This window comes from Meles meles, chromosome 8, assembly GCF_922984935.1.
Source record: "Meles meles chromosome 8, mMelMel3.1 paternal haplotype, whole genome shotgun sequence".
NCBI classification, from domain to species: domain Eukaryota; kingdom Metazoa; phylum Chordata; class Mammalia; order Carnivora; family Mustelidae; genus Meles; species Meles meles.
Window position 1 is genome coordinate 28,859,928 of NC_060073.1, and position 23,984 is coordinate 28,883,911.

The 23,984-nt window shown below is 38.6% G+C and overlaps 1 protein-coding gene across 4 annotated transcripts in view; it reads right to left on the reverse strand.

The window, feature by feature from the left end:
• The window catches only part of TRIM44 (tripartite motif containing 44), a 112,293-nt gene that overhangs the window by 52,729 nt on the left and 35,580 nt on the right, over positions 1 to 23,984 (reverse strand). For all 4 annotated transcript variants that reach the window (XR_006820013.1, XM_046016297.1, XM_046016296.1 and 1 more), the window contains one exon: positions 12,319 to 12,558. Coding sequence is in view for 3 of the 4 variants with exons in the window: in XM_046016297.1 (XP_045872253.1) it covers positions 12,319 to 12,558 (240 nt within the window). In the remaining variant the exon portion in view is untranslated. The remainder of the gene's footprint in view (positions 1 to 12,318; positions 12,559 to 23,984) is intronic.

Here is a 23,984-nt window from a genome sequence, read left to right on the forward strand (position 1 = left end):
TTTTCGCTTTTTCTCATTTGCTGTCTACAAAAACAAAGTGTGCGGGCTATCTGTGCAGGTACTGCATGTTCTGAACCTAACTTCACCAGTGACCAGACCAGAGTCCTTTCACTCCCTTCTTGTGATCACACACAATTTTTCAAAGGATTCTGAAGCCCTTTCCAAGGGACCTCACTCCTTCATTTGGTGATGGGGTATTTTACATCCTTTCTTTTTAGCCATTCAGGATTGGTCTCAGTAGAGAATGTAACTCCTACTTGTTGATAATTCCCCAGGGCACTTAATCGATTTGATTGTTCTCATCAGGATAAAGAATGAACTCCAGAGTCAGACACTCTAGGTTCAAATCCTGACTCCATCAACTCACTTGCTGTGTTACCCTGGTCACGTTTTTTTTTTGCCGCATTTAACTTTAACATCCTACTTTGTAAAATGGGCGTAATAACAGCCCCTGTATCACAGGATGAAAGGAGGATTAAGTGAATTAATACATACAAACATCTAGCACAGTGCCTAAGACACAGGATGCACTTAATAGAGCTTAGTATCACTATGTGTAACAATTCAGTATCATAAGCTACTACAGGTGAACAGTAAGGGTAAAGGATAATGACCTAATCTAGCAATTCCTATTCAGGAGCAGGAGAAGCACAGAAAGAGATAAAAAATGAATTATGTTAGGGGTCTGCCAATGACATAAACAGAATGTTTGAAAGTCAGAAGGAAATTGATAAACACAGTTGCTTCTAGAGAAGGAGGAAAAGAGCACTTCACAGAGAAGGTGATACTTATATTGGAACCTGAAGGACAAGCAGGTCCCAGGATGGCAACAGAAGATGAGTGGGAAGGGCACTGGACTAGCAAGAGCAAACACACAGCAATTAAAAAAAAAAAAAAAAAAGGTATGTTAAAGGAATTTTGAGTTTGATGATACTAGAGAATGGGGATGTGTCTGTTTGTCTCGGATAGGGGCTGTGGCAGAGACAGCAGGGCTGTGGGTTGGAGGGCTGGTAGTGCAGTTGAGGTAAAGGGAGATTGCCAGGCCCCAAGCCTCTAAGAACAGCTATAGCCAGAAAGGTGATTTAAGTCAGATTATACACTGGACATTGGATCAGGAGGGCATTTACTAGACTGATCAGGATTTACAGTACTGGTCAGGGTGCTAATCATCCACACTCTAATGAGAGAGAAGTGGGGCGAGTAGTGGAAGGAGGGTAGAGGGATGCTGGGAATTTTCTTGGCATTTTGATCGAGTGGATGTCTTATGGAAACTATAATCTAGCAAGAAAAAAATCATATAATTTAAATTTAATATGAGTTACATAACTATCAATGACTTAATTAAACCTCAACACAAGTTTTCAATTATCTTTGGATACTCAAACATGATTGTCTAGGAGAATCTTATGGAAAAAAGTACCCAAACTTTCTCCTGTGATTTACAGTGAGTCCTCACAACTGTGTGTCTTGGCACAGTGGTTAAGAGATGAACTCTCTGACTTACCGAAACATGGCTTCATATTTACGTTCATCAATTCCAAAAGTAAAGCTTTTGACATTTGCCTTAACTTTTCGAAGGTTCAGTTTCCTGATCTCCACGTGGAGATCCTAATTCCTACCTTATAGGGGTGGCAATATAGATTAAAATAAATGAGAAAATATGTAAAACACTAAGCAAATGTCTGGTATACTGTAAGTGTTCGACAAATGCTGCTCATTATTGTACTTTCCCTGAATTAATTACTAACATCTCTAGGGAGAGTGAGGAAGGACAGAGAAGATGGCATACAAGACTGCTTCACATGCATCCATTTCTGCAGCTTATAGATACGTGGCTGTTCAGAAGCAATAACACTATCACAAAGCATGGGGGAAGAATAGGGTGAGAGTTTCACTGGTGAGGAATGAATAAACGAATGAAAGAAAACACACACACACACACACACACACACACCCGGCAAATTCTGAACAGGTCATCAGACACTCAGAAGATTGCTCTTCCTAATAAAAGGTGTGCATGCTTGGGATGCCTGGGTGGCTCAGTAGGTTAAGCCGCTGCCTTCGGCTCAGGTCATGATTCCACAGTCCTGGGATTGAGTCCTGTATCCAGCTCCTTGCTCAGCAGGGAGCCTGCTTCTCTCTCTGCCTATGCTATTCCCTCCTACTCAGAAAGCCTACGCTAACTCCTATCCATTTTTTTTTTTTTAAAGATTTTTGTTTATTTGACAGAGAGAGAGGGAGCACAAGTGGGCAGAGCAGCAGGCAGATAAAGAGGGAGAAACAGGCTCTCCACTGAGGAGAGAGCCCAACGTGGGACTCAATCCTAGGACCCTGGGATCACGACCCAAGCTGAAGGTACCCACTCAACCAACTGAGACACCCAGGCACCCTCCACTTTTTTTTTTAAGATTTTTATTTATTTGATTCCTATCTATTCTTGAAGATCAAGCCTCACTTGGAAGTTTTTTCTCACTGACAGACTGAGTGGAGTAATCCCACTCTGTCCTCCACAATCATACTACTGGGTTGGTACTTAGAGCAGAAAATCAAGTGACGGCACCATACTTTGGATTTCAATCCCTTGAGAAGAGAAATTGTGTATCATTAATCTCTTTATTCACTGCACCTTACACAACACAAGGCCCATAATTAATAATTATTCAAAAATGGAAAGGAGGGAAGGCAAGATACAAAGAGGACTTAAGATTAATTTCTACCCCCATTACAAGTGGATCTTGGTTTCAGAGAATATTAAAACTGAAAGTTTGCTAAACACCAGCTTCTATTTAAATGACTTCTCAGGTTAAGCAATGTTCCCAAATTCCTCCATCAATTGTCCTCAGTGCTCTTGGCTGGCAGGCTACATTTTAGTACCTTGCCACCTTGTTTCTACTTCCACCAGTGGAAATGTCTGTTCACCCACAACCAAATAATTTTGGTCCTAAGGCTGTTTAAATCAGTTGAGGTTGTAATTATGACAACACATTTTACTAAATAACAAAAAGTGAATGCAAGAGGGAACCACTGGTTCCATGCAAACTAAGCTGAATGCTTCCAAAGCATTCAATAAAGATGAGTTACTTAAAAACTGCTGTCAACTTTGGTGCAGGTGAGACACATGCAAAATATTAGAAAAAAAAAAGTATGAAAGTCTAGGATTCCACATTCAGCTTGCTTCGAATGTTATCCTGAAACTGGACCTTATAAACAGTGCAGTAGGAATGTGGTTTATGCCAGAAAAATAACATTCCACTCCAAGCAGCAAACCCATATTCTCAAAGGCCATGAGTCAAAAATCAAAGAAATATATAGATGTGTATCTCAAGTTTAAAATATATGTTTAGGGTATGCACATATCATTTTTAAAAGACATTTATTTATTTATTTATTTATTTATTTATTTGACAGAGAGAGAGAGAGAGAGCAAGAGAGGGAATACAAGCACGGAGAGTCGGAGAAGTGGGCTCTCTGCTGGCAAGGAGCCCGATACAGGGCTCGATCCCAGGACCCTGGGATCATGACCTGAGTCGAAGGCAGACACTTAACAACTGAGCCACCCAGACTCCTCTACACCTATCATTTTTAATGATTTGCTCATTTGAACTTTTCCTAAAAATTATCTCATGTAGTTCAGTAATTTTCTCTCAAAACTAGACAAAAGATGGAAGTATCATGACATGCAAATAAAAATAAAGACACCATTTTTTAATACTGACTTTGGCAAAGAAGTTATAAAATTCTGGCAAAAAAATGAGAGACTATCAAAACTGGTGATGAAAATGTACACTGATGTAACCGTTCTGTGGACAGTTTACAAATATGTACAAGAGACTAAGAAACATCCATACTTTTGACTTAGTAATTACATCTGATTTATAAACAAGGCATGAACTATAATGTAATAAATGGCAGTAAGGAAGTTGGAAATAACTTAAAATAACGTAAAAGTTAAGTTTGCACCATTGATTCGGGATTCAAACATTATGTTTCTGGACAATTTCTGGTAATATGAAGAAAATTTAAAATATAATGTTAAGAAAAAAACAGCACGAGGGGATGAAGATATTAACTAAGCTTACTGTGATAATCATTTTGCAGTGTATGTGTATAACAAAATCATCACACTGTACACCTTGAACTTACATATATGCCTATTTTATCTCAAAAAAGTTGGGAAAGGAACAAAACACATAGACTAAAAAGAAAAAAGAAGAAAAAAATACCCGAATCAATTTAGTGTGTTTGCTTTCTGCTCTGTCTGTAAGTTTTTAACATTCCAAAACAAGTATGAAGGAAATAACTTTATTTAGTTATTTGAAGAGGAAAAAGACCACATCTCATTAGGCCTGTGGGAATGGTATTGAAACTCCCCTTCTACGCTATATTCTCTAAGAGGACCCAAAAAGATTTATTAAAAACACATTTTTAAAAAGAAATGTGACCAGGAAACCTTGCAATCTCTGGACTTCTTCAACCAGAAGCTCTGTGATTCTACTTAGCGTAATCAAATTCATCTGTACCAAAGATTTCTTAAAATAAACAAGTGTTAATGGACTGGTTTTAAAATGATTTTCATAAATCAAAGGCAAATAGCACTTCAGCAGGTGGACTATTTACAATTTTTGTTTTTAACAGCTTTACTGAGGTAAAATTTATAATACCATAAAATTACCTATTTCCAGTGTATATTCAGTGATTTTAAATTTATAGTTATATAACTATTATCACAAACTTGCTTAAAAACTATATATTTATACAGATATAAAATTATGATTATACTTTCCTTAACTTCCTTAGCAGCATATGATTGGTTAAAATCATTTTCTACTTAACAACTATAACATAAAAGGGAATAAAAAGAGTGTTAATTGGCCTAAATAGTATCTACAATTTTTTAAAGATTTTATTTATTTGAGAGACAGAGAGCAAGCGAGAGAGAGCACAAGTAGGGTGAAGGGAAAAGCAGACTCCCCACTGAGCAGGGAGCCCGACATGAGACCTGACCCCGGGACTCTCAGATCATGAACTGAGCTGAAGGCAGACGCTTAACCAACTGAGTCACCCAGGTGCCCCTCAAGGTATCTACATTTTATGTGAAGTGGTACTGTATTAATTTTTAGTAGGCAGAAAATTTAAGGACTTATATGTATATTGTATATGTTATATATATTACAATACATATGTTACAATCCACATCGAAACCGTTACGAATTAAGAACAATGTAATAGAGCTAAAAGGCCAAAAAATATATTAAAATGGAATTCAAATAACTGTTTTCAAGTCTAAAAGAAGCAGGAAAAGACAAGAGGAACAGAAATAGGAGGACAAGCAGAAAACAAATCATAAAATGGCTGACCTGAATTTAACCATATTAATAACATTAAATGTTAATAAACTGCACACATCAATTAAAAGCAGAGATTATCAGAATGGATAAAAAATTATAAGAACCTAGCCATACATTGCCTAAGAGACACACACTTTAACAATAGATAGATCAGAAACAAATTGATGGGGACATACCATGAGAACAGCAAGCGTAAGACTGGATTGGCTCTACTAATGTTAGATAAAATAGACATGAAGACAAACAGTATTATCAGAGAAAAAGAGGGACTTTCATAATGATTAAAGAGTCAGTTCATTAGAAAGACATAACAATCATAAGTATGTATTTGCTTAAAGAGACCTTCAAGACACCTGAAGTTGATAGAATTAAATGGAGAGATATGTAAGTCCTTAAACATCCTTAGAAATTTAACACCTCGCAGCACTTGACAGAAGTATACATAAAAATCGGTAAAAATGTAAGTTATTTGAAAACCAAATTGATATTTAACAGAACACTATACCCCAGACTATAAAATAGGTGCACATATGCATTCACCAAGATAGACTATATGCTGGGCCATAAAACAAATCTCAATAAATGTTAAAAGCTTGAAACCATTCAAAACATGTTCTCTGATCACAATGGAAAAAATTAAAAATGAGCAATAGTACAACATGTAAGAAAATCCCTAGTACTCGGAAACTAAACAAGACACTCACAAATAATCAATGAGTAAAGAGAAAAAAACTCAAAGTAAATGAATAATATTTCAAACTGAATGATAGTGAAAATAAAACATTGCCAAAGTTTAGGACTCAACTAAAGCAGTGTTTAGAGAGAAAAGTACAGCTTTGACAGCTGACATAAAAAAGTAGTAAAAGCAAACATCTACAAAGCTAGAAAAAAGAACAAGTAAACTCAAAATAAGCAGAAAAAAAGGAAGAGCACATTTAAACAGAATGGAAAAGGATAAAATTAGCAAATCAAAAAGTTCTTTAACACTAACAATATTAAAATGGTAATTAGACTGTCAAGGAAAGCAAGGAGAAAGTCACAAATTACCAATATCAGAAACGAAAGATGGGTTATTCTAGATGCTATAGACAGTTAAAAAAAAAAATCACAAGAAAACAGTATGAACAACTTTACACTAAAAAGTACAACTTAAATGAAACCAACAAATTCTTTGAAAATTATAATACAATTTAAACAAATAAAACAATTTAAATACAATTAAAATTTAAATAAACATGAGATCAAACAAAATTTGAATAGCTCTATATCAAAGAAATTAAATTGGTTATCAAAAACCTTCACAAACTCCAGGACAGATGATTTTGCTGCAAATATTCCCAAATATTTAAGGGAGAAATAACACAAATTGTACATAAACTTCCAGAAAACAGATGAGGAGGGAATACTTCTCAGCTTGTTTTCTGAAGCCAGCTAACCCTAATACCAAAGCCTGACAATGATGTTATAAAAATATAAGACTACAGGGGTGCCTGGGTAGCTCAGGGGGTTAAGCCTCTGCCTTCGACTTATGTCATGATCTCAGGGTCCTGGGATGGAGCCCCGCATCAGGCTCTCTGCTCAGAAGGGAGCCTGCTTCTTCGCCCTCTCTCTCTGCCTGCCTCTCTGCCTACTTGCTATCTTCCTCTCTCTCTGTCAAATAAATAAATAAATAAAATCTTTAAAAAACCTAAAAAACTACAGATGACTATCCCTCATTGAACACAGACCTAAAAATCTTTTTAAAAAATTACTGAATTGAGGGGCAATTGCGTGGCTCAGTTGGTTAAACACCTACCTTTGACTCAGGTCACCATCCCAGGGTGCTAGAATGGAGTGGACTCCCTGCTTCTCCCTCTCCCCTCCCCCGCCCCGCCTGTACTCTGTCTCTTTGCTCTCTCTCAAATAAAATCTTAAAAAAAAAAATAAAATAAAACAAAAAATTAATGAATTGAGGGGCACCTGGGTGGCTCAGTGGGTTAAAGCCTCTGCCTCAGCTCAGGTCATGGTCTCAGGGTCCTGGGATCGAGCCCTACATCGGGCTCTCTGCTCAACGGGGAGCCTGCTTCCTCCTCTCTCTCTCTCTGCCTGCCATTCTACCTACTTGTGACCTCTGTCTGTCAAATAAATGAATAAAAATCTTTTTTAAAAATTAATGAATTAAACCCAAATTATATATAATGACAAAGTGGGAGTTTATATCAAGAATGCCATGTTGATCTAATACTGTAAAATTAACCAATATAATCAGCCATTAACAATCAAATAATGAAAAAAACCCATGTAATCATTTCAATAGATATAGAGCAAATCTTATATATGCTATATTCATTCACATTTTTGTTCCCCATAGCTAATTGTGTCATTTCTCTCTGACAACTTTGCTTTCAAGACTTTTTCTTTGTCCTTCCTTTTCACTACTTTGATTTTGATATGTCTAGGCATGGATTTCTTAGAATTTATCTTGCTTGGGTTCACTCAACTTCTTAAATCTCTAGGTTTGTCTTTCAACCAAATTTTAGAAGTTTTAAGTCATTATTTCTTCAATTTTTTCAGCACCGCAAGCCTTTTCCTCCCCTACTGGACATGGGTGACATGTATGTTAGATCTTTATTGTCCAACAGGTCCTTAAAACTCAATTTCAATTAATTTTCAATCTTTTTTCTTGGTTGTTCAGATAGGATCTCTATCTTCAAATTCACCAATTCTTTCCTCTCTTACCCCCAATCTGCCACTGAGCCAATCTAGTGAATCTTTTATGTCAGTTATCTTTTCCAGTTCTAAAATTTTCATTTGGTCCTTCTTTATATCTCCTATTTCTTTGCTGAGATTTTTTTAATTTTTCATGGGTTTCCAGAGTTTGTTATTGCTAAGTCATTTTCAAAATAGTAGCTTTAAAACCCTTGTTTGATAATTCTATACTCTGTGTCCTCTTTGTGATGGCATTTCTTCTCATTAGTTAGTCTCTTCTCATTAGAGTTGAGATCTATTGGTTCTTGGTATAATGACTGATTTGGGACTGTATCCTGAACATTCTCAGTATTTAAGAAGCCGGTTCCTATTTAAATCTTTTATTCCAGCAAGAAGTCAACCTATTTAAATTCAGAACACATGTCCTATTACATTAATGAGACACTGTGGGTCACCTATACTTCAATTTAAAACAATAAATAAAACAAAATGAAATAAAAATTAAAATTAAAATAGAAGAAAGAAGAAAGAAAAAGAAAGCAGAACACATGTCCTGGATCAGGTTTGTGGATTGGGGTTCAAATGTCAATTCAGTTTAAAAGATTCTGCAGTGCTATTCTGATCTGCCCCCCTAAGATGACAAAATTCCATACTACCATCTCCACAGTGCTGGCTGGGGAGTGGGAGGGGCCCAACTCATTACTATAGGAAAGAGTGCAAGATAAAGTTCTACCCACTGACCCAGCTGGGGAGGTATATTGCCTAGTTAAGGTAGGGGTGGGAGGGAGGAGTTAGAGCTCCATCTACAGTCTCCAAAGGGGAGGGATACTATTTCTTTCCTGACACTGCAGGGCAAGGGGTAGAAGAGTTCTACCTTTAGGCTGCAAGGGAGACAGACACCACTGACTACTGAGATGGGCAGGGATGATAACAGAAATCAGACATTTACCTAAAGGCTCCAGGGGAAAGGAATGATAACTCGTTACTGCAGAAGAAGACAAAAAAGTAGGTTTCCTAGGGCGCCTGGATGGCTCAGTTGGTTAAGCGGCTGCCTTTGGCTCAGGTTATGATCCAGGGTTCCTGGGATTGAGCCCCGAATTGGGCTCGCTGCTCAACAAAGAGCCTGCTTCTTCCTCTCCCTCTGTCTGCCGCTCTGCCTACTTGTGCTTTGTTCAAATAACTAAATAAAGTCTTAAAAAAAGAAAAAAATAGGTATCCACCCCATTGGCTCCACTACTGCAAAGCCAGCTGGGGCTGGGAAGGGGTATAGCTATATTCATGGTGTGTGTCTCCAGAATAAGCAGGATTGGTCAAAAGGTTTCTCTATAGCTGAACTGCCCTTTTCCTAGTTCTTTGGCTAAAGAGAGCAGACTTTTCTTGGAGATTTTCTTTCTGTCCATGCTCATTATAGTTTCCAGTTTGCAAGGCACCCAGGCCAGGATATACAGGAAGCAAGAAAAATCCAAGGGAACTCACTGCCATTAATTCCTCAAATTCCAAAATCCCTGGGCAGGACCATCTTTTCTCACTTTGGGGAGTCTTCTAGAAGGTGATTTAAATATTTTGTCCAGGGGCGCCTGGATGGCTTGGTGAGTTAAGCATCTGCCTTCAGCTCAGGTCATGATCTCAGGATCCCGGGACTGAACACTGCGCTGGCTTCCAGGTCACCAGGAAGTCTGCTTCTCCCTCTCCCTCTGCCCTGTCTCCCACTCATGCTCTTTCCCTCTCTAATAAATAAAATCTTTTACAAACAAACAAACAAATAAATAAATAAATAGATAGATAGATAGATATTCTGTCCAGGAATTTTTGCTGTGATTAGTAGAAGTAATAAAGTAAAATATGTTTACTCATCTTGTTCAGAATCAGAAGCTGCAATCTGATTTTAAATGCATCAAAAAATAAGATGCACTGAAGAGTGGAAGGCTGGAAAGATGGCTATGTATAAATCATGATTCAAGTATATTAAAATGTTAATGGTAGAATCTAGGTGGAAGTATATGGGTGTAATCTGTAGACTCTTTTCAACTTTGCTATATGTTCAAAAATTTTCATAATAAAATGTTGGGGGGAAGAATCTTTTGGCCAAGTTTGAAATGCAGGCGATTAAAAAAAAATCCATAATGTGCAAAAGAAAGAAAAAGAATTCTTCTGCTGAGTGAAAGAGAGGTACTGGAGATTTTCTCTGATCGATAAGTTACCAGATTAGCTGGAACGAGAGGCTGTTAGATGAGAACAGCTCTTTGTAAAAGCTCTAGCCAGCTGAATGCTATATTTTGTTTTTAATAGCTTATTTTGTCCACAGCCTGGTCCTTAGGCCTTGTCAATTTTGCATCCCTAAGGGTAATTCCATCAGTTAACAAGCATAGCACAACTGAGCACCTAAAGTGGTTAGAGGATGGTTAAATACTGGGGAGGGACTAAATTCATTAATTGAAATGAAAATAGAGGAGGCTATCTCTCAAAAATAAATCTTTATTTTTGAAAAAAAACCTAATAATAATAAATGTGGAGTTCCGATTTGGGGGGAATTTGGGACAGAGTTATGCCACTGATCCCTTGAGTTAACTCTGGTTGAATTTTTTGTTTAAGACACACAGTGACTACCTCCACACTATAAAAGTTCTCAGGAGAGCATCTGGGTGGCTCAGTCAATTAAGGATCTGCCTTTGGCTTGGGTCATATCCCAGGGTCCTGGGGTCAAAACCTACATCAGACCCCCTGCTCAGCGGGGAGTTTGCTTCTCCTTCTGTCCCCTCCCCTGACACGTGCTCTCTTTCCCACAAAGCTAAATAAATGAAAAATCTTAAAAAAAAAAAAAAAAAGTAAAATCAAAGGTCTCAGGAATGCAAAGCTGTCTAGGGCACTGATTCTTGTCATTTTTCCCACATATACAAATGGACACTTGACATACTGCACGTAGTAGGGAAAACAACATAGGCATTGGGATAGCCCAGACTTCAATCTGAATCCTCGCTGTTTTCTAACTAAATGACACTAGCTCAGAGTCTCTGCAGTTCTCTGCATCTGAACATCCCATCTGTAAAACAGAGATAATGAATGCTGATATAAGGGTTAAATGAAATGATGAATATAAAGTGCTCTCTTGACTATCTAGAAACTTATTTAGGCACATACTCTCTGAATTCTGCGGAGGATAAAATGAAAAGAACAAGACTTATTCTACTCTTTTCACACACTGATGAAAATTAATCAAGAACTCTGGATGAGTGAAGCAGATAACTGTCCAATGGTCTCTGACATTTTCTGTCAGGATGGCTTGGACAATACCTGTCTCCTGAATGATAACCTGGCTCTTCCGCTGGCTCACTTATTCTGTATTTATTCTGTACACCCAGGCTCTCCTGGGCCAAGGCAAGACTGCTAGCTAAACAGTAAGCCCGGTGAGTCAGTAGCAGTCCTGGAGAGTCCGCAGGACTCCCCTAGGTTTTCTTCTAGAAGGGCCTACCCTTCTGGCGTAAGCTTGACCAGAATTTTCAACATAACACTATGAAACCTTGTGAAAAAAAGCTTCTCCCCAGTGGCTGAAATATAGGTTCTATAATATATTTTTTTAAATAGCTATCTTAAATTTTATTTTAGAATTACTTTCTAAATGCCTGAAAATGCTGTTTGGTAAAATGCGTAAGACTTTTTTTGCCTGTTAGGAAATAACAATGAATACAGATATATTTGTAGTGATTCAACATTCACCTGGTATCTTTCATTCACACCTTTTCTGATCCTTCCAGCGCCACATGCCTCCTTTAATCTAACAGTTATGCCCCCAATTTATGCAGCTGGCTCCACATAAAAACCAGGCCGAGGCACCTTTTCACTACTCACAGAATCGTCCAAAGCCTTTCATTCTGGCCTGCTTTAGGCGCCACTTCCTGACATTCTCATTCACCCTGCTCTCATCCCTATGATGACTTTATTTATAGGCTCATTTCACAACTTGGAATCTGTCAATTGCCTTCTTCTCTGGCTCTAATTTCTGGCTTCCTTCCTTAACTGTGATTAGTATTTGCCCTATACTCCTTTGGCTATACTCCTTTAAGTCATGGTAGACAAATATTTTGCCAGACCCAATTGCTGGGTGCAGGCCCTAGCAGCCAATACTTCCACACTGGTTTACACACCAGTCTAAACACCTACACCCTAAGTTTTCAATTCATTCACGTTTAGGGACCACAAAAGAGAATTTCCAGAGCTAACAAACACAACAGTCAGTTTCCTACTGTTTCTCCTGCTACTAAAAATTGTAGGCATTCTCCTTTACCTCTGCCTTTGGCTCAGCTGATTCATTAGAGGTATCAAGTTGTTCCTTGGCTTGGGCCATCTGAGTCATCAACCTGTCCATGTGGGACTGGATGTCTGCCAGTATCTCAGTCACATGAGCGGTGGCCATTGCTTCCTGGATATCCACCAGATGTAGGGCCTTCTGCTCCTCATCAGCAATCACTTTCTGAACTTTCTTAAATTCTTGCTGTATGAACACCTTCATCTGGTCCCGGGTTACCTGCAGAACACAAACAAGTAAAAATAATAAGTTGGACTTACAAAGAAATGGAAGATAGAGCTGCTACTATAAGTAGCAGTAAGTACCAGGCAGCCCTGGCCAAAATATAAACCACCCAGTTCCTACATGGTCCTGAAATTTGGGGAATATCCTCTAAACAATGTTCCCATAATACTGTTGATGAATTTCTTAGTAATCCTTTTGCCTTTTTAGTCTTTAAGAAGTAATTTCTTATCTTTCCCTTTTTGCTCTTCCTTTTGTTCATTTTTACACCAGCAATACCTAATTACTTTCTAACAATTTAATAGGTGAGTGTAGATTATAAAAAATGAAATTCTTCTCTCTCCATCTGGATACCATTTTTCTCTTTGGAGGGTAATTACTATTAACAGTTGGTATATATCCTTCCAGCCATTTTTCTTTCTAGTTATACACATATATGTATACAGACAATTATGTTGGTTTTTATATAAATGGGTCATAGTGACGGGGCACCTGGGTGGCTCAGTGGGTTAAAGTCTCTGCCTTCAGCTGAGGTCATGATCTCAGGGTCCTGGGATCGAGCCCCACATCGGGCTCTCTGCTCGGCCGGGAGCCTGCTTCCCCCTCTCTCTCTGCCTGCCTCTCTGCCTACTTGGGATCTCTGTCTGTCAAATAAATAAATAAAATCTTTAAAAAAAAAAAAAATAAATAAATGGGTCATAGTGAACATTAGGTCCTGGGTCTTGCTTTTCCATTAAAGTATGTTAGTACATACAGATCAACTTCACTCATATTATTTTTAAGGTCTACCTGAGGTGGATATATACAAATATGAATATTTATAAATATATAAAAAATAAAAAGATAAAGCATAAACATTAAATATTTTCCTTCTCAATGGAAATACAGGATATTTTCAGATTTTTGCTATTACAAACAACATTGTAATGAACATCCTTGGATATATCTCTAAATATTCGCATATGAGTTTTTTTAAAGACTTCTAGAGTCACTGAGTCCATTTATTTCATACTCGAAAAATACTGATACAGCCAAACTGCCCTCCAAAAAAGATGTACCAATTACATTCAAGAATGTGTGCAAACAGGCATTTCTTTATACATTCACCAATATTAGATCATGTCAAGCCTTAAAATGTTTATTCTTTGATAAGTAAAAATATATTATTGATTTATTTTGTAGCAACCACTGAGCAGATCAAATAAAATATGACTATAGGTTCTATCTGGCTGGGGCATAAGGTAAACAAAGTGAGAAACTACCAAAATAAGAACTTCTAAACTCTGTATCCTACCAGTAACTACACTTACTTATGCTTCTTCCCAACTACATGCATGTTAGGAATATTTTCAAACAACTCTGTATGGTGAGTAACTACGGCAGGGTAAAGGGAAAGGGCGGCACAGTGGACAAAAGGAGAAAGGCCATGCGAGAATTTTAGAGCTGAAAGAGAAAGCAGCTGTCATTAAGGTGAATCCTTTCCTTGACAGAGAAGGGAAGAGCTGCAGCGGCAGGACACCTGTAGAAGATGCAGGGGCCACCAATCTTCCTGCTCCATTTACTAGAACAGTCTCCGGGAAGGAAAGCCAAACTGGGAAAAGCTAAAACTGAGACTGAGGAAGAGAAAGTCTACAGAAGAGGGGATGATGGGGCCATATTTAATTAGCCTCTTAAAAACTGAAAGAGCCTTGATACTTTAAGCAGCTTTTGTAACACTGCCATAAGAACGTCCATACAAAATAAGGCCCGTAGGACACGTCTCTGTTCACACATCAAGTGACTAAGTGACATAAGCCCTCAGGAATTCATTATACTCTCTGCAGGTACTCTCCCTGGTGTGAAAGAAAAGGGGAGGGGGAGTGTTAAATGTTATTAATGTCTCTGCAAATCTGTATCAGATTGAGAACTGTGATTTGTGTTTATGTAATTCCTTTTTATTTTTAGTGTCTTAATTTCAAGGCTGTTATGCTTTATGATGACCTTTTATGAATGGATCTCGAACTTGGAAATAAATTAGGTATTATAAAGACCTGACACCTTCTCTTCGAGACTAAACCTAGGAAATTTTAGCTAAGAGATGAACTTTTCTGAATGCCTGAGAAAATCTCTTTAATAGTTGCAAGTGACTGAAAATGGGGAACACAATAAAAACGGACTCATAAGTTATTTTACCAGCCCTCACACACACATGTGGTTCAGGTCAGAAGCGGACGTCAGTCAGGAAAGGTATGGCCAGACTGCAGTAGGTGACTAAATCATGGGGCTTTAAAAAAAAAAAAAAAAAAAAATCCAATTCTCTATTTCTCGTTGTTTTACACAGGTTTTTCAACCTTTATTTTGTACAGTTTAGCTCATACAGATCAGGCCACAAATAAGAACTGAAGCCAGAATAATCTACTCTCCAAAACCTGTATCCTTTTCACCCCCTTTCTTTACTAATCAACAAAAAGATATTCCCCAATGTAGTTCAAAATGGTTAAGAACATATTTGGGTCATAGCTTCCATTCAAATTCCAAGGCCAAAAGACAGACTCCCTGGGGAAGCTGGCATGTAGTCGGCTCAGTACTCTGAAGAATAGACTTACCAATGACAGGAGTGAAAGAGCTTTCAAAACTCCCTTTCAGGCTTCATTTTACCTCCCTGCCACCAAAACTCCATCCTGCTACAAACTGCACAGTTCTCCAAGAGCAGCAGACCCTTTCCATCAGCCCCTGCTACCTGAGAGCCACTGACATCATTTCTGTGTAGGTTTCTTAGAATTTCTTCGGCCTCTATCCTACAGCTCCTCAAAGGTCAGAATGACAGTCTCATATTCCTGACTGTACTACATACAGTGTTAGTAAAAAGAAAATTCTACGTATGCAGGCAAGAGAAGGCTGGGTATATCACAGAACAATAAAACTGGCGCGGCTAAACTTTTTTTTTTTTTTTTAAAGATTTTATTTATTTATTTGACAGAGAGAAGATCACAAATAGGCAGAGAGGCAGGCAGAGAGAGAGAGGAGGAAGCAGGCTCCCTGCGGAGCAGAGAGCCCGATGCGGGGCTCGATCCCAGGATCCCGAGATCATGACCTGAGCCGAAGGCAGCGGCTTAATCCACTGAGCCACCCAGGCGCCCCACGGCTAAACTTTTTTAGAGCCACAGAGCTTCACTTACCCTAAATAAAATCTTAATGTAGAACCCTAAAACACAACAGAACCGAAAGTAGAAGTACTCTGGTTAAAAGAAAAATCGCTCCCTCCTCCTTGAAGTAATTCCTGGGCACTGGTAGTGGTCTCCAGGAAAATCTTCCTGCAATAGCTGGGTCCCCTACACAAATGAAACCCTAACAGGAGTTGCCTCCCTTTGGTCAGCCGGCCCCTAAGTTGATGACACTTTGAAGTCCTAGGGTACGAGCCAGTTGATAGATCTTTGCTATCATTGCGTTAAGATGAAAATCTACATTATTACTTAAAGATAGCACTTTACTAAAATTACCTAAACATAACATTATAATTTGAAAAATTGAGTGGCTTATTTGTGAACAGTCATAACTAGCTAGTGAAGATCTGACTGTTCTCATTAGAGCTGAGTTCAACCTCCCACTTTATAGGACACACACACATACATACACACATGTGCAGTAATAAAGTCAAGCTTAGAAACCAGCTTTCCTTTCGTCCAGTCCAGCATACTCTGTGCTACATATTGCCCGTTATGATCCCTTTCCGCCTGCTTCAGGTCCTTCAAACTTATTTCTTCTTAATTGAGACGTTTCCTTGGTCAACAGGTAGCTCTATTATCCCCACTGAGATGTTATTCCCTCCTAAGTGAATCCTGGGATAAAGGATGAACATCTGAAGAGTTAAGTTTCATCCCATGCTACTTTCTATATGCTCTTATAGTTAGTATTTCCAAGCTACGATGGACCCAAGAGGCATACAGACTGGCACTTTACACATACATAATTAAACACATAAAACCTTGAATTAAGAGCTTGTACTTAAAAACAACACCATTCAATGTGCTTGACATGCATTATAATCCATTAACTCCTAGTTAGCTGGCTTATAGGAAATGAAGGTTTTATTTAGTTTTCTATTATAGGCAGATTATTTAAAAACAACAACACAACAACAACAACAACAACAAAAGGCATACTAGCTAGAAAGCATCATACCTTAAGAAAGATTTGTTCCAGAAAAGTGTTGGCTGACATGAACTGAGAAAGATGGAACAGGGTCAGGAGCAGAAAGCCACATAAAAGAAAAGCCCTCTGAGTCCACATTGGTTGAAGAGTTCAGAAATACTTGTTCTACTAGCCAGATTCCCTGTGAGTAAGTTTAAAGGAGGCTACTCCAAAAATGATCTTAAACTGTGAACTGTATGAAATAGTTTGTGAAGACTCTAAATACCTCCCCAAATGTCAAGAAGTACACTTTTACTCCCCCTTTCCTCTTCTGAACGGCCACTATTCTAAAACAGAAAAATTTAAAAGCAGGAAATGCAATTTTTTCAGATGCGACAAGCTGTCTTCACTCCCACCAGCACAGTACCTTCCCAGCATGCCAGTGTCCATGGAAACTTTCAGGTTGGGAATCTCAAAGTTAAGGCTTCTGTACAGCCTCTCGTATGTATTCTGGCATTTTGCTCCAAGACAGCGCTTTCCAAATCTCTATCAGGCTCCAGTGAGGGCAGGTGAGGGAAGAGCTTCATCAACGAGGACAAAGTCCTTTTTCAGTATCTTTCGTGTATGAGGAGAATAGCCATTATTTGTGAATAAAACCAATGTTCATTCCTAAGGCTTGGAAAATTATCCAGCAACCTAGAAATTGTTGTATTTTAACCTAAAATAATAATAGTTCACGAACTATGAACTACATTCCATTACTAACATTGTTGAGTGAAGTCAAATATTTTCCTGACAACCTGGTTAGAAGCCTCTCTTGCTTGGCTTTTACAGTGGGGGTATTCAGAAAAGAAAAGGTTACTGAAGTGAGCATTTAATCTCTTCCTTAAGCCAATTTTCTCATCTTCATCAGAAAATGCAGGCAAAAGCAGTCATGTGATCCTCTTTATCTCCTTTCACTACCCCACTGCATGTAAATACAGCATCATGAGGTCTCTACCTCTGTATCTACCCAAAGAAGTAATAATATTTACTGTTGCTGTTATTAACATTTCTGTTAAAAAAGACTATAAGAAATACACCATAATGTTGGACAGTGATTACCTCTGAGTGATGGGATTGAGCGCTTTTTTCCACTTTCAGTCCAAATTTTCTGTAATAATGTATAACACTTATTTTTTCTTGAAGAGTAATTTTTAAAAGAAATGAAATTCAAAGAAAAAGTTAAATCCTGAATAAGATATTAGCTAATTGAATCCACCAGTGTATACAAAAAATTATACACCATGACCAAGCAGGATTTATCCCAGGTATGCAAGGCTGCTTCAACATTTGAAAATCAGTTCATATAATCTATCATGTCAACAGGCTAAAGAAGAAAAAATCACATTATCATATCAATAGATGCAGAAGAATCATTTGATAAAACCTAAGATCCATTTATGATAAAAACTCTCAACAAACCAGGACTAGAGGGAAATATTGTTAACTTCACGAAAAATATCTATAAATAATCAACAGCTAACATCACACTTTGTAATAAAAAACTACAGGGGTGCCTGGCTGCCCCAGCTGATGGAGCATGTGACTCCTGACCTTGGAGTTGTGAGTTCGAGCTCCACACTGGGTGTAGGGATTGCTTAAAATTAAAATCTTTAAAAAACAAAAGGCAAAACAAAACAAAAAAAAAACCAGTAGTGAAGGGGCACCTGGGTGGCTCAGTGGGTTGAGCCTCTGCCTTCGGCTCGGGTCATGATCTCAGGGTCCTGGGATCGAGCCCCACATCGGGCTCTCTGCTCAGCGGGGAGCCTGCTTCTCTCTCCCTACTTGTGATTTCTCTCTCTGTCAAATAAATAAAATAAAATCTTTAAAAAAAAAAAACAAACCAGTAGTGAAAATCTATAGTTTTCCTGCTAAGATCAGGAACAAGGCAAGGATGTCCCTTCTTACAACTCCTTTTCAACATACTAAAAAGTCCTAGGTAGTGTAATAAGACAAAAAAAAAAAAAAGGAAATAAAAGGTTTATAGACTGGGAAAGTAGAAATAAAGCTGTCTTTGTTCACAAATAACATAGATGTTTATGGAGAAAATCTGAAAGAACCAGCAAAAAAACCCTCCTGGAACTAATAAGCAATTACAGCAAGGTTGCCAGATACAGAGTTCATATATAAACGTCAATCACTTTCCTATATACTAGCAATGACAAGTGGAATTTGAATATAAAAACACAATACCATTTACATTAATACCTCCAAAGTGAAATACTTAGGTATAAACCTAAGAAAATATGAATGAGGGAAACTATAATATTCTGATGAAAGAAATCAAAGGAGAACTAAATAAATATAAAGATACTCCATATTCATGGATAAAATGCTATATATTATCAGATGTCAGTTCTCCCAACTTGATCCATAGGTATACGACAACTCAAATAAAAACCCCAGCAAGTTATTTTGTGGATATTGATAAAAATGTTTCTAAAGTTTACATGGAGAGGCAAAAGATGCAGAATAGTCAACATAATATCAAAGGAAAAGAACAGAGAATATACTACTCAACTTTAAGACTTACTATAAAGCTACAGTAATCAAGATAGTGTGGAACTGAGGAAAGGACAAACAAAAATATCAATAGAACAGAATACAGAGCCTAGAAATAGACCCACATAAATGTAGTCAATTGATCCTGAACACAGGAGCACAGGCAATACAATAGGATAAGAGTTTTTAACAAACAGTGCTACAACAACTGGACATCCATGTGCAAAAAAAAGTTAACCTAGCCAAAGAACTTTCATCATTCACCAAAAAATTAACTCAAAGTGATCATAGACCTAAATGTAAAATGCAAAACTATAAAACTCCTAAAAGATAATACAGGAGAAAATCTAGATGACTGTGGTTATGGTGATGACTTTTTAAATACAATTTCAAAGGTACTATCCATGAAAGAAATACTTGATAAACTGGATTTCATTAAAATTAAAAGCTTCTCTGTGAAAGACACAGTTAAAAGAATGAGAAGATAAGCCATAGACTTAGCCCTGGATATACCTGCAGATGATACATCTGATAAAGCACTGTTTCCAAAATACACAAAGAACTTTTTTTTTTTTTTTTGAAGATTTTATTTATTTATTGACAGACAGAGATCACAAGTAGGCAGAGAGGCAGGCAGAGAGAGAAGAAGAAGCAGGAAGCAGGCTCCCTGCTGAACAGAGAGCCCAATGCAGGGCTCGATCCCAGGACCCTGGGATCATGACCTGAGCCGAAGGCAGAGGCTTTAACCCACTGAGCCACGCAGGCGCCCCACAAAAAACTCTTAAAAATAATAATAAAATAAAGAATCCAATTTAAAAATGGGCCAACAACCAGAACAGACATCTCACCAAAGATATACAGATGGCAAATAAGCACAGGAAGGATGTACATCATTTGTCATTAGAGAAATGCAAATTAAAACAACAATGAAGTACCACTACACATGTACTAATATGGCCAAATTCCAAACACTGACAACACCAAAAGCTGACAAGGATTTAGAGCATGAGGAATTCTCATTCAGTGCTGATGAGAATGCCAAACAGTATAGCCACTTTTAGAAGATAGTTAGGCAGTTTCTTACAAAACTAAACATACTTTTACCATATGATCCAGCAATTAAGCTCTTTGGTATTTACCCAAAGGAGATGAAAATGTGTGTTGAAACAAAAACCTGCACATGGGTATTACAGCAGCTTTATTCATAACTGCCAAAACCTGGAAGCAACCAAGATGTCTTGAAGTTAGGTGAATAGATGAATAAAACGAGATACATTTACACAATGAAATACTATTCAACACTAAAAAGAAATGAGCTACTAAGCCATGAAAAGACATGAAGGAACATTAAATGCTTCTCACTAAATTAAAGAATTTAATATGAAAAGGCTACACAGGGGCGCCTCGGTGGCTCAGGTCATGATCCCAGGGTCCTGGGATTGAGCCCCGAGTTGGGCTCTCTGCTCAGCAGGGAGCCTGCTTCCTCCTCTCTCTCTCTCTCCTGCCTCTCTGCCTACTTGTGATCTGTCAAATAAATAAATCTTAAAAAAAAAAAGAAAAGACTACACATGGTATGATTCCAACTATGTGACATTCTGGAAAGGCTATGGAGACAGCAAAAAGATCAGTAGATGTCGTAAGTCTAGGAGGAAGGAAAGATGAATATGTGAACACAGTGGACTTTTTAGGGCAGGGAAAATACTCTATATGATACTATCATGGTAAATAACATACACATTTGTCCAAATCCACAGAATATATAACACCAAAAGTGAACCCGAATGTAAACTATGGACTTTGGGTGATAATGAGGAGTTATTATCAGTCAACCTGAAATCAGGTTCATTGATTATAACAAATTTATCTACCACTCTGGTGTGAGATGTTGATAGCGGAAGAGGCTAAGTGTGTGGAGGCAGGAAGTATATGGGTACTCAGTATTTTCTGTTCAACTTTGAATCTAAAACTGCTCTTAAAAAGTCCATTAAAAATTAATACAATTAGGGGTGCCTGGGTGGCTCAGTAGGTTAAAGCATCTGCCTTCGGCTCCGGTCATGACCCCAGGGTCCTGGGATCAAGCCCCACATCGGGCTCTCTGCTCAGCGGGGAGCCTGCTTCGTCCTCTATCTTTCTCTGCCTGCCTCTCTGCCTAATTGTGATCCCTATCGGTCAAATAAATAAATAAAATCTTTAAAAAAAAAAAAAGTTAATACAATTAAAAGAGAAAACTAAATAGCCCCTGAAATGGAGCCTAGAGAAGGTGGGGGAGGGGCACGTGGAGGTGGAGTGAGCATCCAAAGGGCCAGGTGGTTCCTTTACTTGAACCTTCATCTCAAGCATGCCAACATTTTCATTCTTTGCCTTCCCAGTTAATACTAGACCCTTTCTTCCTAATCTGATTTCCGTTTTCTATAATAAATCAAGGTTTTTTTAAAGCCCTTTTCAACTTAAGCCCATTAAAATAATGGCTTTCATAAGAGCCAAGCACTTAGCACACGCTGCTGCTGTCATTTGAAGGTTCTCCTATGGGAGCTTTAGTCATCCTGAGGCCCCTCAGAAGAGCAGATTTTAGTGTCTTGAAAAACTCTAAAGAACATCTAACTAGGTGATCCAATAAGTGACCGAAGTATGAAGCCACTTACTTTAGAGAACTACCAGGCTCATCAATGAGAAATGGACATCCTTACGGTACGTTAGAGGGACATTGGCTTCAGGACATTATACAAGCACAGTGGCGCTAACCACTGTGGGCTACAGCTCGTGTGATCAAGTGGGAGATGGAGTTAGGAGCAACGCTGTGTGAAAAGAGAAGGCATACCTAACTTTGGCCTGATTCCGTCACTGGACATTCTTTTGTCCTCTAATCTGTGACAAAGACAGGGCCTTATGAATAATGAAATGAAAATATCAAGAGCCACCTTGTGTGGGCACTGTGCCAGGGCTATTACATATGTGTTTCTCATCTAACATTCAGGTAGGTAATGATATTTTCATTTTATGTTAGGGAAACTGAAGCCCACAGTGACGAAGTCACCTGGCCCGTGTCATGCAGCAGGTAAGCTATGGAGCAAAGATTCACCTCAGGTCAGCCCTGCTCCAGGTCAGTGCTCTGACAACCACTCCACAGTGCATCCTGCTACTGAAAAGGAAACTGAGCGCCTGAGAAGCAGTGTTACACCACCAGAAAGCAACTCCACAGAGGAGCACTCTCAGGATGAGAAGTCAGAGGCCCTGAGTGTTAAGTCAGTCCTGTCTTTTGGAACCAATCAGCTATGTGACTTGGGGCAAATCACTGAATCTCTCAGAGCCTCAGGCTCCTGAGCTACTAAAAATGAAAAGCCAGTTTTCCTTTTATCTCTAAAATGATACAACTGCATAAATTTTGCATTCTTGGAGCAATTAATTTACCAGTCTGGATTTGTCTCTAATCACAACTGTCGCCAAAACAAGAGGGGCTTTGGGGGACGAGAAATCTGCCTTAGAAATTCTAAAGGTGACACAAAATGAGTGTAAAGAGAATAAAATAACCTTTTTCCTTTGATGATGCTACTCTATCAAGCAATTACCCTTTCTCCTACCTTTAACCACCAAGTTTATTTGGAAGGTCACATAAAGTCTGCTGTCATAAACACCAGCGAAGAGTCTACGGGTCGCCAACTCTATTTAATCTCACTACTCACCTGTCTGTAGCATTTAGCACTACTGATGCCGCTGAGTCTTTCATTTCCTTCCAGGGTTTCTGTGAGCCTGGCCTTCTCTGGCTTTCTGTCTATCAGCTCCATTCCTACAATTTTACAAACTCTCTCTAGGTGACTGTGGTTGGAAAAACTCCTCTAACCAGGGTTTTTTCAACCTCAGCACTACAGATACTTGGAGCAGATAGTTCTTGATATAGGGAAAATGTCCTGGGCCTTGTGAAATATGCGGCAGCACCCCTGGCCTCTACACAGAAGGTGACAGCAGCATCACCCCTCACCTCCAGACACTGTCCAATGTCCTCTGGGGCCCAAACCACTTCCTCTCCACACCTTCCCCCAAAGTAATTTCATCCCAGTTTTACAATTCAACTCCTCCCTCCACAGAGATGGCTCCTACACCTGGATTTTTCTCTCCAGGCCTCCAGCCCCACAATTCCTTTTGATGTGTGTCTCTGCCTGGATATTCTTCTATTACTCGAACTATGAAGGCTCAAACTGAGTCCTCTCCCACCTCCTCACTGTTAGCACTGCTGCCTTTTCTGAGTGCCCAGACAGCAGGTCCTACCATAAGCATTCCACATGTGTTACCTCAGTCGTCACGGTACCCAGTGGTAACAATTATTATTCTATCAATTTTATAAATGAAGAGACTGAGGTTCAGATGGGGTGAAAAACCCATTTTATGGTTTTTCATAAATAGAATGGAAAATAGATATTCATAAATAATAGAAAATATTCATAAAATAGAAAAACCTATTTTATGGTATGCCCAAATTCATACATAGAGTTAGTGGCAGAGCTGGAACGCGCACCCACACAGTCTGACTACACAAGCTTCCTTTTATCCACAATATTATTCTTCCATGTCTTCCCTTTAGATCTTGTCCTATTTCCTGCCTTCCCCCTTAACACCACCACGGTTTAGGAAATCACCCGGACTCTAAATTCTGGAGGTAAGTTTTACTTTTTCCACCAGGAACAGTCTCCTGACTTAGCATCTGGAGGAGAAGTGACACCTCTGCTTGAGCTCTTGCACAAAATGGCGGTCAATACATTAAACCGTCAGGAGCT